The following is a 14053-nucleotide window of genomic DNA, read 5'->3' on the forward strand; positions in this document are numbered from 1 at the left end:
TACACACGCACACACGCGCACACACGCACACACAGTTTTTCCTATGGCCTCTAGCCTAAACCCAACCCTCTACTACTCAGGCTCCATCTCTACCCCGCCGCCTTTCCCTCCCCACTCTAGTCCTCCGGTCCATAGGTTCTGCTTTCCGGCTCGCTCAGCTCCTCGCTTAGTCAGGGCTTACTCATCAGCTGTTTCAAGAAAGCCCTTCACAGAGGCTCCTCTTCTTGCAGGCCCCGCCACAGCTGTCTGCAGCCCTCCTCCCGCTCTCCCCGCTGGCTGCTAAGGTAGGGCTGGGCAAGGAGACGGAGAGAGCGAGTGCCGTCCACGCCGGCGGGTGTAAACACAAAAACTCCCTGCAGCTTGAGTTTTCCTGAAGTGTTGCTTTATGCTTCTGATACAATGACCCAATTAAGTAAAAAGTGCTCTGTAACCTATAGAGTGCTTTACAAATATAAGATGCAATTATTCACCCTCCCTTTGCCTATCCAGGGCTTCACTCCGTTATTCCGTGCGCAACAGCAGAGGTGCTCCAAGCGGGGAGCGCCGCGTGGGCGCGCGAGGTGGAGGGAGAGGAAGGCCCGAAGCGGCATAAACTCCCATTGCTGCCCAAGCCCACTGAGTGAAGCCTGCTATTAGTCTGAACACCCCCCACTGAAAAATCTTTCCAGGAGTGTTGCCCTGTCCGGACCCCCGGGGTTGTAAGTTCTTAAGATCGCCCTCCCTTACACTCCCAGGCCCTTCCCGGGCCCTTCCCGTCCCTCCACTTCCCGGCCTCGCTCCTTCCCGGAGGCCCAGCCGCGACCCCCACTCGGCCCCGCCCCGCCCGGGCCCGCGGAGAACTACAAGTCCCGGCGTGCCGCGCGCGCCCGGCTGGCTGCACCGGGGCCGGGCGCGTGGCGGCCGGAGCTCCGCGCCGGGGAAAGCCTCCCGGCGCCGGCCATGCGGGGAGGTAAGTGATCCACTCGTGCTGCGAGGGCACTGGGAACGCTCCCGCCCTCTCCCCTCTCCAGGATGAAAGGACACGAAGGAAACCACAATAAAAACCCTCCCTCGTCTCTGCTGTGTGTCCGGTGCCTCTGCAGCTTGTTGCACCCACGAGCGTGGACTCTGTCACCCTGGAGTGGAACTGGGGGCAGAAGCGTGCCCGGCCCAGCGCAGCGCTGGGGCTCGCAGGGGGCCGCGGGGGAGAGCTCGCAGGATGGAAGCGGGTGACGGCGCGGCTCGGCTGGGCTGTGCACAGCGAGTGCCACACCTCCACACGCCCTTTCCAAAGACAGGCTGCCCCGGGGAGCCCCTAAACTCAGAGCGAACCGTTTCTTCTTGAAAGTCTTGGCCAGAAACTTTTCCCAGTGTCGCCGGGGCCACAGGCGTGTCGTTTGGCTTTTGGGCGGCGCCGCTGGTGCTAGAGGCTTTCAGGCGTCCCCTCTCCTGCCCTCTGCCCTGCTCCCAGCGCCCCTTCTCCAGGCAACTACTCACTTTCCTTTGAGACGCCCCTGGGGACCCGTTGTTGAGCTCTGCGGTGCCCTCGGGTGCCTTCCTGAGATTTCTTCTGCACCCTTATGGATCCAGGTCTGCGCTCTGCGATGTAGGCTGGACACCCTTGGGGGCCGATTCCCTGGCGGAGGCAGGGGCGGTGGTTCCTTTGGGATGGCACTGGCTCTCTGGACCCGGCTGCTCTCTCTCGGGCATGACTGCCGATCAATAAAAGAAGCCTAACAGAGGCACCCGCTTCCATGCCTTCCGGACCCATCTCCCACTTATCTGAGCCACTCCCAAGTATGCCCAAAAGTCCTGCTCCTGAATCCCAACACGGGGGCCCACGAGGGTATTTTAGGACATTCCATGATGTCCTGGATGAGAAGGGCTTGTTTGTTTACATCGCTCTCACACCCTATACTTACGCACAAACACACCATGGACACTACACATTCTGCAAATATGTACACACTACACACACCACAAACAGTACACACACCCACACACAGTACACACAGCACACACAGTACACTCATCACACGTTACACCATTCAGACTACAGACCACAAACCCCATACATAAACCCTTACCCTTGTCTAACTGGCAAACTTTTGATCACAGCAGGCAAGACAAAAGCGGATGTCCTTTTCTATATGCAGGAAAAAATTCTCGGAGAATCCTCAGAATCCTTCTTCCTGTGATTGTGTCTAAGGAAGAGTTGGGTGTAACTACATTTTCTTACCCCTCCTTCCAAGAGTGGAGAGCTGAACCTGATTTTGTTCTGAGTTACGGCAGGATAGTACTGTCAGGACACCTTCCTTGCCTCCAGGACTCACAGCCCCGCTCTCTTTTATTTGAGTTTAATTGGAGAGTAGTTCAGGAATTTCAGATCAATTCCAAAATCATTATAAAACTTTTGGTGAAAGAGCTGTCTATCTCCAGAAGAGTACATCATTTTGATCAGCAGTGGTAAAAGACCCATGCTCAATAAATGGTGCTCAAAAATATATGAACACTTAGAATTGATCCCGAAATTATTGTTTGCTTTTTCAAGGGGCCAATGGCAAAGATGGGCAGAGAGACATCTTTCTGAGCAATGATTTTTCAAGGTGAAAACTTCTAATATCACTCCTGGAACAAGTAAGAGAAAAAAATTTGACTTTGAAATTCAGGTTCCAAATTTAGATCATAATTGCCAATCTTCTAGTAACCTTAAAAATTGCTAAGGAAAAGAGTGACCCACAGATTTCTCCGCAATTCTGCCTGAAATCTATATAATATTACAGCAGCAGATGACTTTTTCTAGGATCCTTCTTGGAAACCTGTATTCTCTGCCCTATCTTTGAGTGATTTTGTTTACATCTTGGCCTATAAGTTTCCAAATATTGATTAGTGTTTATTTCAGTGACAACTCTGCATGTTTCATGTGTGTCTGCAGCACGTTTGTGGGATTGGAATGTTTGTAGCCATGGTTCTCAGCCAAGCAAGAGAATTGTGAGCTTGACCAGGGTAACTTCATCAAAAGACCATGCCCAGGCTCTACGCCACCTCCCAATTTCCTGAACTGGGATTTAGGATGGTGGGAGATACTATGAATTTGGGGATTGGTACAATATCTCCTTTTTCATATGTAACTAATAGAGTACTAGGCACTCATAGATAATAAATATTAGTTGAATGTATGGAATTATGCTTATTGTGCAACTGGGATTAACAGTTAAAATTAAAACCTCCCAGGCCCTGGCCAGTGTGGCTCAGCTTGTTGGAGCATCGTCTAGTACACCGAAAGGTTATGGGTTCAGTTGCGGCCAGGCCATGTTACCTATGTTTCAGGTTCCATCCATGGTCAGGGCACATACGGGAGGCAACTGATTGATGTTTCTCTCTCTCTCTCTCTCTCTCTCTCTCTCTCGCTCTCTCTCTCTCTCTCCCTTCCCCTCTCTCTAAAATCAATAAACGCATCCTCAGGTGAGGATTAAAAAAAAAAAAATTAAACCTCCCAGAACTAATTGCTTTGTTGGAAAATAAGGTGTGTTTCATTTTGAATTTTTGCTGACTTCATCTGGTAGGATGAACAGCAAAATGAAAGAATGTGGGCATGCCCAGGAGACCTGGTCATTTACTTTGCATCCTCTGAAAACTGTGACTCCCTGCATAATGAAGTGAAAGGATCTTCTGCGGGGCAGTGCTGCTCTTACCCTCACAAAGAGATTACTTCAAAGCCAGCCGTGGGAACTGTGTCTGTTAGGAAGAGAGAGGGACACAGGACGGCAGCTTCTGCCTGTTCCCTGGTTAGAGCCCCATAAGCACTGGGTTCTTATTTTCTCTTCTATTTTCTTCCCTCCACAGGGGAGAAAAAGAGTTTGAAACATGACAAGCACTTCACCATGCAGCAACAACGAAGGGGAGGGAGAAAGCAGGCCGGCGATGCAGCTTGTTTTCCTTTGCGCAAGACAGGTGCAGGCGGCCCCTGCAGCCCGGGCCCGGGCGGCTCCCGCGCACCAGGCGTGCTGCGGGCGGTGGGCAGCCGGGAGCGGGCGCGCTGTAGCTTTAAAAAGTCAGCCATGAGCCGGGAGGCAGTTGGTGCCGCCCGCGTGCGAGTCCCCACGTCATGCTGGCCGCGCGCCAGCCTGGTTTTATTTCACTGTGTCAAATTGTACCTCCTTATTGAATTCCTTTGCCAGCCTACTTTGTGAAAGAAAACATGGGGGTTTCTTTGGCTGTTCTTGATAAGCCTGTAAAAAAATGACATGTTTTAGTTGCTTCTAGGTAGGTTTTCTTTTTACTCTTCCACCAAAAAAAAAAAAAAAAAAAAAAGAAAAGAATAATAGTAAGACAAGGTAGTGCGGTGTTACAACTGAGTATCCTTGTGCGTGTTTTGTTTTTGTTTTGTTTTCTGAGGCGCTTAGAAAATGGTGACTGTGTGAACAGTTTCCAACTGAAAGCCGTGGGCCGCGGAGCAGCAGCACTACCTCGCGTCCGCCCCGCGGTGTGGGCTGTTGGTTAATACCTGTATGTATACGAAATGTGGGCTTTCTCTGGGAGTGATCTGAGTGCTTTAGCAGCTGGAAGTTGTGTGTGTGTGTGTGTGTGTGTGAGAATCCCACACGTACAGGAATATTTGCTAATCATCTACTTCTCTCACAGTGATAAAATCTTGCGAATATACGAAACGATGCACTTGCCAGGTCAGAGCCATCCCCAGAGGAGTGCCGAAGTGGAAAGTGATTTGGGAGGAAATGTATTTAATTTATGGCTTCAGCTGGAGAAGAGTAATTGTGTTTCAGAGCTAGTTTTTTTTTTTGTGTTTTTTTTTTTTTTAAAAAAACAGTTTTGTTCATAGCTTTTTTCATCTTGCTAATTGCATATTAGTTGCAGAGGGTTATTTTTTTTCACAGCCCTCGTCCTACTAAACAAAAAGACAAAGTGATGGATGCTATGCTAGCTCCTTGAATGTTTGGGTGATTTTTTTTTTTTTACGTAAATCTAATGAGCTGCCTTCTCTCTCTCTTGCACACACACACACACACACACACACACCACCACCTTTCTGTGCAAAGGGCTCTCTGACATTTTTGTGAGCTTCCAGCATGGCCATCTCGCCGGGTTTTTGAGGCTTTCGTGTGAGAGTGTGTGAGGTAGGAGGATACTTGCTGACAAAAGCTTTAAGTGCTCTTTGGCACTGCTATGAAAAAATACAGAAAGAGTGGGAGTGGACAAAACAACAACAAATGCAATAGGCAAAAAAGAAGTCACAGCCCATGGTGGGAAGGGGCAGGAAAAGGGGGATTGTTTTGCTCCACTTTGACTCATTTGTGAGTTGCAATGTCTTCAGTGAGAGCTTGCGCCCAGAGGAAGCTGTGCCAGTTCACACAGAACTTGCTTTGAACAGGGATTCAATTTCGTTTGCAAATGCTTATTGTCAAGGCAGGGAGTGCCAGTGCAGAGGAGAGCACCCCCACCCGTCGCCTCCAGTTCTTTAGGTTTAATCACATCTCTCCAATCGCTGAGGGAACTGGCGATTTAAACAAACATACGTGAACTGGTGTGAAGCTGTAAAAGGAACCATTACGTTTCCGATTCAGAATATATATTCCTCTCTCACTTTCTAAGAATTAAACATAAGCTTTTCTCCCTTATTGATTAGTTGCTGAAGTAAAGGAACCCTGCAGCCTTCCCATACTATCTGTTGACATGGAAAACAAGGAAAATGGCTCTGTCGGTGTAAAAAAGTAAGTGAAACTGGTTTGTGAGTTCTGCTTCCTCGAATAACAGAGGGACTTGGTTTCTATTTTTGTATTTCTTGCGTATCTATTCCAAGACACTGTTTGGGGCTTGTCTTGGTTGTTCTACACTGGCCACTAGCCTCCCTTCTCCCCCCCCCCCACCCCAGTCACCTTTTTCCATATTCCATTTCTCAGGTGACTCAGACATCAAACTGTGGATCAGGCTTTGGAACAGGGACAGTTGAGGATTTCAGCCCTGCATTCTGTGTGCGGAAACAAGAACACCCAACAGACATATTCTGCCTCCCAAGTCCATAGGCTATAAGGTTGGGGGGCAGAAAATAGAGTACAAGTCTTTTTATTTTATTTTAAAAAATTTTTTTCAAGTCTTTTAAAATAAAATTACCCCTCCCAAAACTGAGAGCTATCATGGGGGAAGGGAAAAAAACTTTAGTGAGAATACCAAGTTTTAACAGCTTCCCTGTCCTAATTTTATGAACATTGCTTTGAATGTGAAAGATATCGGTGTACACTGTAGCATTCTATTTTAATGTCTGTTCTCACATTTGAAACTTACGATTATATTTGTTGTGAGTTATATGCTTGATTCTTTTACATAGGAAAATTCAGTTGCATTATGTAGCGTATTCTGAAACAGAACAAAAAGTTAATTCACAAAGATATCTGTAAATACATAAAAAATGTATATTCTCATTTAGAAGTTATATTGAAGCTATAACCACTTTGATTACAAAGATAAAGTAAGTTCCAGCTGGGTGTTTTCTGTTTCATTTCTTTCCATGTCATTTAGTTTAAAATTGCCTTCAACTTGAGCTTTGGAGGGAACTTAAATGTAGTCCGTAGAAGCTGTGATATCTAAGTGAGGAAACACTGGGCTGTATGTATGTTTATGAATGGAAGATATATTGTCCATTAAAGTTACATTAAACTTAATAAAATCTGCTTTTTAAAATTCTCAGGTAATTTATATATCAGTGCCGTGCTGTCATGCTTACTCCCATTCTTGACGTTTGGGGTAGGTAGATGTAGGAGGAATGAAAGGAAAAGGCGCTTTTTTATGTATGTTAGATCAGTGCTGTCCAATAGTACTTTGAGCATTGATGGCAAAGTTCTATTCTATACTGTCCAAAATGGTAGCTACTAGCCTCATGTGGCTATTAAAAACTTGAAATGTGACTAGGGTAACTGGTGAACTGAACTTTTAATTTTATTCAATTTTAATCAATTTTAAAAGTTAACAGTTTTATTGAAATATAATTGACATATAATTAACTATGTGTTTAAAGTATAAAATTTGATAGGTTTTGACATTTGTATATACTTATGAAACCATTACAATTAAGATAATGAACATACCGGTCACCCACAAAGTTTCCCCATAATCCTTAATATTTTCCACCCCCACCTCACCATCTTTCCCTGCCCCTGTATCCTCAGGCAAGCTCTGATATGTTACTATAGATTAGCTTACTTTTTCTACAATTTTGTGCAAATTGAATTATTCAGAATGTACTTTTTTTTCAGTGGGAAGGGGGAGGTGTCTAGTTTCTTTCACCCAGGATGATTCATTTGGGGTTCATTCATGTTATAGTGTGTGTTTATCAATAGTTCATTACTTTTTATTGCTGAGTAATATTTCATTGTCTAGATATATAATAATTTGCTCACTGTTTATCCATCTACTTGTTGGCAGACCTTTGGGTTGTTTCCATTTTTTTAGGTGTTAGAAATGAAGCTCCTTAGACCATTGTGTGGTCTGTGTGTGGACATATGCTTTTATTTCTCTTGGATAAATATTTAAGGATGGAATGGCTGGGCTATATGGTAGGTGTATGTTTAAAGTTTTAAGAAGCTGCCAAACTATTTTCCAAACTGGTTGTCCTATTTTATGTTCCCACCAGCAGCGTGTGAGCATTCCAGTTCTATATCCTCACGAACATGGTTCAAAAATATTTTCTTGTAGTATGTAATTTGCCTTTTCATTCTCTCTTTAGTGTCTTCCAAAGTGCAGATTTTCATTTTGATGAAGTCCTTTTTATCAGTTTTTTATTTTATAGATAGTGTTTACCTAACCCAAGGTCACAAAGATTTTCTCTTAAGATTTCTTAGACTCAGGACTGATTTTTTAGTTAATTTTTGTGTATGGTACAAGATAAAGATAAAAGTATTTCTGTTGTTGGTGGTGGTGTTTTTGGGGGTTGTTTTTTTTTTGCCTGTGGATATCCAATTGTTCCAGCATTTGTTGAATCATTTCTGAAACTTTGTTGAAAAATTAATTGATAATATATGTGTGCATCTATTACTGGACTCTCTATTTTACTCCATTGATAATTTTGTATGTATTTATGCCAATACAACACTATTTTGATAACTATAGCTTTATAATAAATCTTGAAATCAGTTTGTGTTATCCATCCATCTTTGTTCTTTTTCAAACTTGTTTTGGCTCTCCTAGGTCTTTTGCACTTCCATATGAACTTTAGAATCAGCTTGTCAGTTTTTACAAAAAATGTCTACTGGTGATTTCATTGGCATTACACTGAATTATAGATCAATTGAGGGAGAATTGACATCTTAACAATATTGTGTTTTCCAACCCACTTACACAGCACTTGCCTCCATTTGTTTAGGTCGTCTTTAATTCTCTCAGCAGTGTTTTGTTGTGTTCAATGTGCAGGTTTTGCACACCTCTTGTCAGATGTGTCCCTACATATTTCATATTTTTATTCTATGAAAAGTGGTATTTAAAATTTTTAATTGTTTGTTGCTATCTAGAAATACAGTTGATTCTTTTATATCGACCTTGTATCCTCCAACCTTGCTGAACTCACTTATTACTGCTAGTAGCTTTTGATATTTAACAGACAATTATGTCTTGTGAGTAGTCAGTTTTACTGTTTCCTTCCCAATGTGGATGCTTTTTATTTCTTTTTCTTACCTTATTGCACTGAATAGGACACCCAATTAAAAGCTGAATAGAAGTAGTGAGATTAGACATCCTAGTTTTGTTCCTGATCTTAAGAGAAAACCTTTAATCTTTTTTTAATCTTTCTTCTTTTGTATATAATGTCTTTTTTTGTCCTATCTGCTTTTTCTTTTCCTCTTTATCATTGATTTTTAAGCAATTTGATTATGAGATGTGATGTAGTTTTCTTCATCTTTCTGGTGCTTGAAATCTATTTTATTTTTTTTGATCTGTGGGCTTAGTTTTCATCATATTTGAAAAAATTTTCAACCATTATTTTTCAATTTTTATTTTGGTTCCCCCCCACTTCTCCATTGGGGACTCCAATTATTTGATTACCCCACATTGTCCCACAATTCACTAATGCCTGTTAATTTTTTTGGTTTTTTTAAATTTCCCTGTTTCATTTTGGATAGTTTCTATTGCTTTGCCTTAAAGTTCTAATTTTTTTCTGAACTGTATAATCTCTTGTTAATTCCACCAAATGTATTTTTCCCTTCAGACAATGTAGTTTTCATCTCTAGAGTTAAACTTGGATCTTTTTTCATTTCTTCCATGTCTCTACTTAACATATTCAGTCTTCCCTCTAACTTCTGAACAAATGAAATATAGCCATAATAAATGTTTCAATGTATTTGTCTACGAATTCTGTCATTTCTCACTCAATTTTCAGTTGATTGATTGTTCTTCTCATTATGGGTGTTATTTTTCTGTTTCTTTGCATGCCTGGTAATTTTTGTTATTAAAACCATATTAAATTATAGTTGGTATCCAAAGTGTATTAGTTTCAAGTGTACAGCATAATGATTCAACATTTGTATACCTTATGATGTGATTACCACACTAAGTCTAGTAACCATCTGTCGTCATGCTAAATTATGACAAGATCATTGACTCCATTCCCTGTGCTATACACTACATCTCCACGGCTTATTTTATTTTATAATGAAATTTGTACTTCTGATTCCCCTTCACCTTTTCCACCTATCCCTTTACACCCCTTCCCTCTGGCAACCATCTGTTTGTTCTGTTTCTATGAATCTGTTTTTGTTTTGTTTGTTTGTTTTGTTTTAGATTCCACATATAAGTGAAATCATACAGTATTGTCTTTCTCTGACTTATTTCACTTAACCAAATACCCTCTAGGTCCATCCATGTTGTTGCAAATGGCAAGATTTCATTCTTTTTTTATTGCGGAGTAATATTCCATTATATATAAATATATACCACATCTTCTTTATCCTTTTATCTGTCAATGAATACCTAGGTAGCTTCCAAACTTTGGTTATTATAAATAATGCTACAGTGAACATAGGGGTGCATATAACTTTTCAAATTAGTGTTTTCATTTTCTTTGGATAAATACCTAGAAGTGGAATTGCTGGGCCATATGGTAGTAATTTTTAATTTTTTGAGGAAGCTCCATACTGGTGTGCCTGTTAATTTTTATTGAATATCAATATTGTGAATTTTACTTTGTCGAATGCTGAATATTTTGTATTCCTGTAGATATTCTTGATCTTTGTCCCGGGATGTGCTTAGATTACTTAGAAACAGGTAATTTGATCCTGTTAAGTCTTGCTATTAAGAATTGTTTAGGTTGCCCTGGCTGGTATGGCTCAGTTGGTTGGGGCATCAACCTGTACACTGAGGGGTGGCAGGTTTGATTCCCGGTCAGGGCACCTACCCAGGTTGTGGGTTCCATTCCGGTTGGGGCACATATAGGAGGCAACTGATGGATGTTTCTCTCTCAGATCGATATTTCTCTCTCTTTCATTCTCTCTCCCCTCCTCTCTCTAAAATAATGGAAAACATATCCTTGGTGAGGATTTAAAAATAAAAAAAGAATTGTTTAGGCTAAGGGTGTTTTTTCCCTTTTATTGAGGTAAGACTCATCTTTGCACTGTAACCAATGCTCCTGAATTGTGAGGTTTTTCACTCTGGCAGATGAAAACAGGTACTATTCCCATTTCTGCATGATCTCTAAGGATTGTTCTAATTCTTTTGAGTGGTTTTTTCTCCAGCCTCAGTTAGTTTCCTCACTTGTATATGATAATCAGTACTCTGTTGAGTACTTGAGATTTTCAGAGTGCTCTCTGTGTAGTTCTTTTTTCCTAGGACTGTGCCCTGTGCACAGCCTAAAATCTTTCTCCAGGTAGTAACTGGATACAGTTTACCTTGCTTGTTTCCCATCCCTCAGGGATTACTGTTTTTTATTGCCTACGTTCAATGCCTTGAGTGACATTTTTTCATATATTTTGTCGATTTTTTTAGTTGTTTTAGGCAGAAGGGTAAATCTGAGCCCTGTTACTCCATCTTAATCAGAAATAGAAGTTCCAGTTAATTTATATAGTAGCTGTAGTGGTTAGTGGTTAACCTCTTGGACAGGGCAGAGTAAGATTATATTGCAGAATCCCCAAAGTCATAAAACGTAGAGTCTTAAGGCTATTTCTGAGATCTACCAAAATTGGGGCTTACAGTTGCTTCCAATTTGCTTTCCAGGTATGGAAAATATAGCTGCTTACTGGGGCATGTACTGTTACAAAGGGTCATTTCCAAAGAAGCCTAGGATAATAGCCCTTATTCACTGGCCACATGCTCCTGATCAGAGCTTTAGTTTTACAAGGCTGCTGTTTATGGAGTCCCTTCTATGTGCCTAGCACTTTGTGTAAGCCTTGTTAATTCTATTTTGAGGTATGTGTTATTATTCTCATTTTATAGCTGAGGAAACTGAAGCTCCAGAAGGTTAAAGGCCTTCTAAGATTTCATAGCCTGTAAGTGGTGGGACTGGGTTTCAGATTTAAGGCTGGCTCTCAAGCCCAAATCTTTTCTTCTGCACTGCAGTGACTAGATTATCAAAGGTGCTTTCAGTCGCTTTTAATAAAAGCATGAGACTGTGGAAGCCCATCTTTGTTTGCCTTCAAGATTTATAGATGGATGCAAACATCTAATAATATGACCATAATTTAGCAAAGCTAGGACTTCCTTTTCCAAAATGGTATATTTCTTATAAGTACAGAATATTTTTTAAATTTATCTTTATTGTTGAAAGTATTACAGATGTCCCTTTTTTTACTCTGTTGACTCCCTCCTCCCTCCCCCAGGCCTTGACCGAACTATTGTCTGTGTCCATAGATTATGCATATATGTATATAAATTCTTTGGTTAATCTCTTCCCAACCCCCCCATCCCCACCCTCATCCTCACCTTCCCTCTGAGATCCCTCAGTCTGTTCCATGCTTCTATGTCTCTGGATCTGTTTTGCTCATTAGTTTATTTTGTTCATTAGATTCCACATGTGTGCCTTTCTCTGGTTTACAGAATATTTTAATATCTGTTCTAAGTACACTAGGCCACTTATTTCTCAAACTTGAGTTTGTATCACATGGAAGGTGTGTTAAAATACAGATTGCTGGCCACACCTCCAGAGTTTCTAATTCACTAGGTCTCTGATGGGGCCTGGGAACTTGCATTTCTTACATGTTCTCTGGTGATGTTGATACTGATGTCCTGAGAACCACTGCATTAGGTCAAGGTTTTTCAGCTTATGCACTATTGACATTTTGGGCCAAATAATTCTTTGTTGGGGCAGGGTAGGGTTGGGGGGGGGGGGGCTCTGTTCATTGTAGGATGTTTAGCAGTGCCCTGATCTCTACCTACTAGATGCTAGTACTACACTCTCTATGATCATGACAATCAAAAATGTCTCCAGACATTGTGAAATGTCCCTGGGGATAAAATCACTGCAGTTGAGAACCACTGCTCCAGGCTAAGCTCTACATGAGGAACGTGAAACAGAGTGGCTTTCATGTAGCAGGACTAGTTTATATATTTATATTTGTCATTTCTGCTTAAGACTCTAAGACCATGAATTTCAAGCTAGAGTTTCCTCTGCCTTCCTTCTTCTGCCTCTTGCTTTATATAGAAGGGGAGGGGCCAGTAAAGAGAAAGAATAAAGCAAGCGTGGTAAAATGTAAACATTTGAAGCAATCTAGGTGATGGGTATGTAGGTTTTTTGCACTACCCTTGCAACTGTTCAGTTGTAAGTCTGAAATAATTTTTTTTAATCTAGCCAGTTCTTTAGCTGAGAAGGAAAATTCACCTTCCTTTAGGAAAGAAACAAAACTCCTAGCCCAAATCTGGACACCAGGGAGAAATTAAGCATGACACTGGAAAGCAATGGACAGTGCTTTCAACTTTGAGTTAAGTCAGGTTCTGAAGACGGGCTTGATCTGGCTTTTGTTTCTTAACTAGATGAAGAAGAATTACTAAGTAAATCACTTACTTTCTCCCTGACTTGGTTCTCTTGACTGTAAAATAGGAATGGAGTATTGTCGTGAGGATGAAAAGGAGGCATTTGTAGACAGTAGAGTGATACAGCAGTGATAGTCACAGAGTGCCTACTGTGAACCATGCACTGTGCTAATTATGTTTACAAACTTATTTCATTGAATTCTTGCAACATTAGATATGGTAAATATTATTGCAATCTTTTTTCAAGGAAACAAACTGTGGCTCAGAGAAGTGGCTGAAGTTCACATGAGAAAGTGGCAAAACTAAGGTTTGAACCCCGCTCCTATGACTCTCTTTTCCTTCCAAACAACTTTGTCTTATAACTGTCCTCACTCAGTCTCACAAACTGCAGAGGGTCTGGTTTTAAGCAGTGTTGGGACAGGCTTATTCTACAGCCAGACCATGGATTCTTATGTCATTATCGTAAGAAAGGGAAAAAAATTATTGAAACATATGTTTCAGGCCTTCTGTCTGGCAGTTACCTAAATGACTGTGACACAATAAATACTACCTTGACAATATTAAACAAACATCCTGTTGGACTTCTCTTTCTCCCTTTGTTCACTTATTCCTGCCTCCTCGTCTTTTTTTGTCTTCAGTATATCTTTATTGATCTCAGAGAGAGGAAGGGAGAGAGATAGAAACATCAGTGATGAGAGTCGTCATTGCTCGGCTGCCTCCTGCGCACGCCTCCGACTGGGGATCGAGCCCCGCAACCCAGGCATGCCCTGACTGGGAATCGAACTGTGATCTCCTGGATCCTATGTCAATGCTCAACCACTGAGCCACGCCCAGCTGGGCCCTGCCTCCTGGTCTTGACACAGAGAACTGTTAGATCTCTAATTATGACCCTTGTTAGATCTCTGTTATACTGAATATTGTAAATCAATATGATTTAGCATGATAATCACCAAGGCCTAATTCCTACTTGAACTCATTTTGAGATATAAGAGTTAGTGAATTGTACACTTAATTTTATGTTCAGAGTCTTCAACAGTAATAACCAACAAATCAATAAAAAAGGCACAAACAGAAAAATGCCATAGAAAAATGGCAAAACTTCTGGTCAAGA

The 14053-nt window shown here is 41.7% G+C and overlaps 1 protein-coding gene across 3 annotated transcripts in view; it reads left to right on the forward strand.

Annotated features, from left to right (window-relative positions):
• Window positions 1-895: 895 nt before the first annotated feature.
• The window catches only part of SAMD13 (sterile alpha motif domain containing 13), a 43241-nt gene continuing 30083 nt past the window's right edge, over window positions 896-14053 (forward strand). Inside the window, exons 1-2 of one of the 3 annotated variants that reach the window (XM_016220662.2) lie at window positions 896-949; window positions 5624-5708. In XM_016220662.2, the coding sequence (XP_016076148.1) occupies window positions 940-949; window positions 5624-5708 (95 nt within the window). In that variant the 5' untranslated portion in view covers window positions 896-939. Of the gene's footprint in view, window positions 950-4136; window positions 4246-4268; window positions 4489-5623; window positions 5709-14053 lie in introns of those variants that run through there. The other 2 variants (XM_016220664.2, XM_016220666.2) reach the window with 2 other exon arrangements.

This window comes from Miniopterus natalensis, chromosome 9 (genome assembly GCF_054644295.1).
Source record: "Miniopterus natalensis isolate mMinNat1 chromosome 9, mMinNat1.hap1, whole genome shotgun sequence".
In the NCBI taxonomy this organism is placed as follows: Eukaryota; Metazoa; Chordata; class Mammalia; order Chiroptera; family Miniopteridae; genus Miniopterus; species Miniopterus natalensis.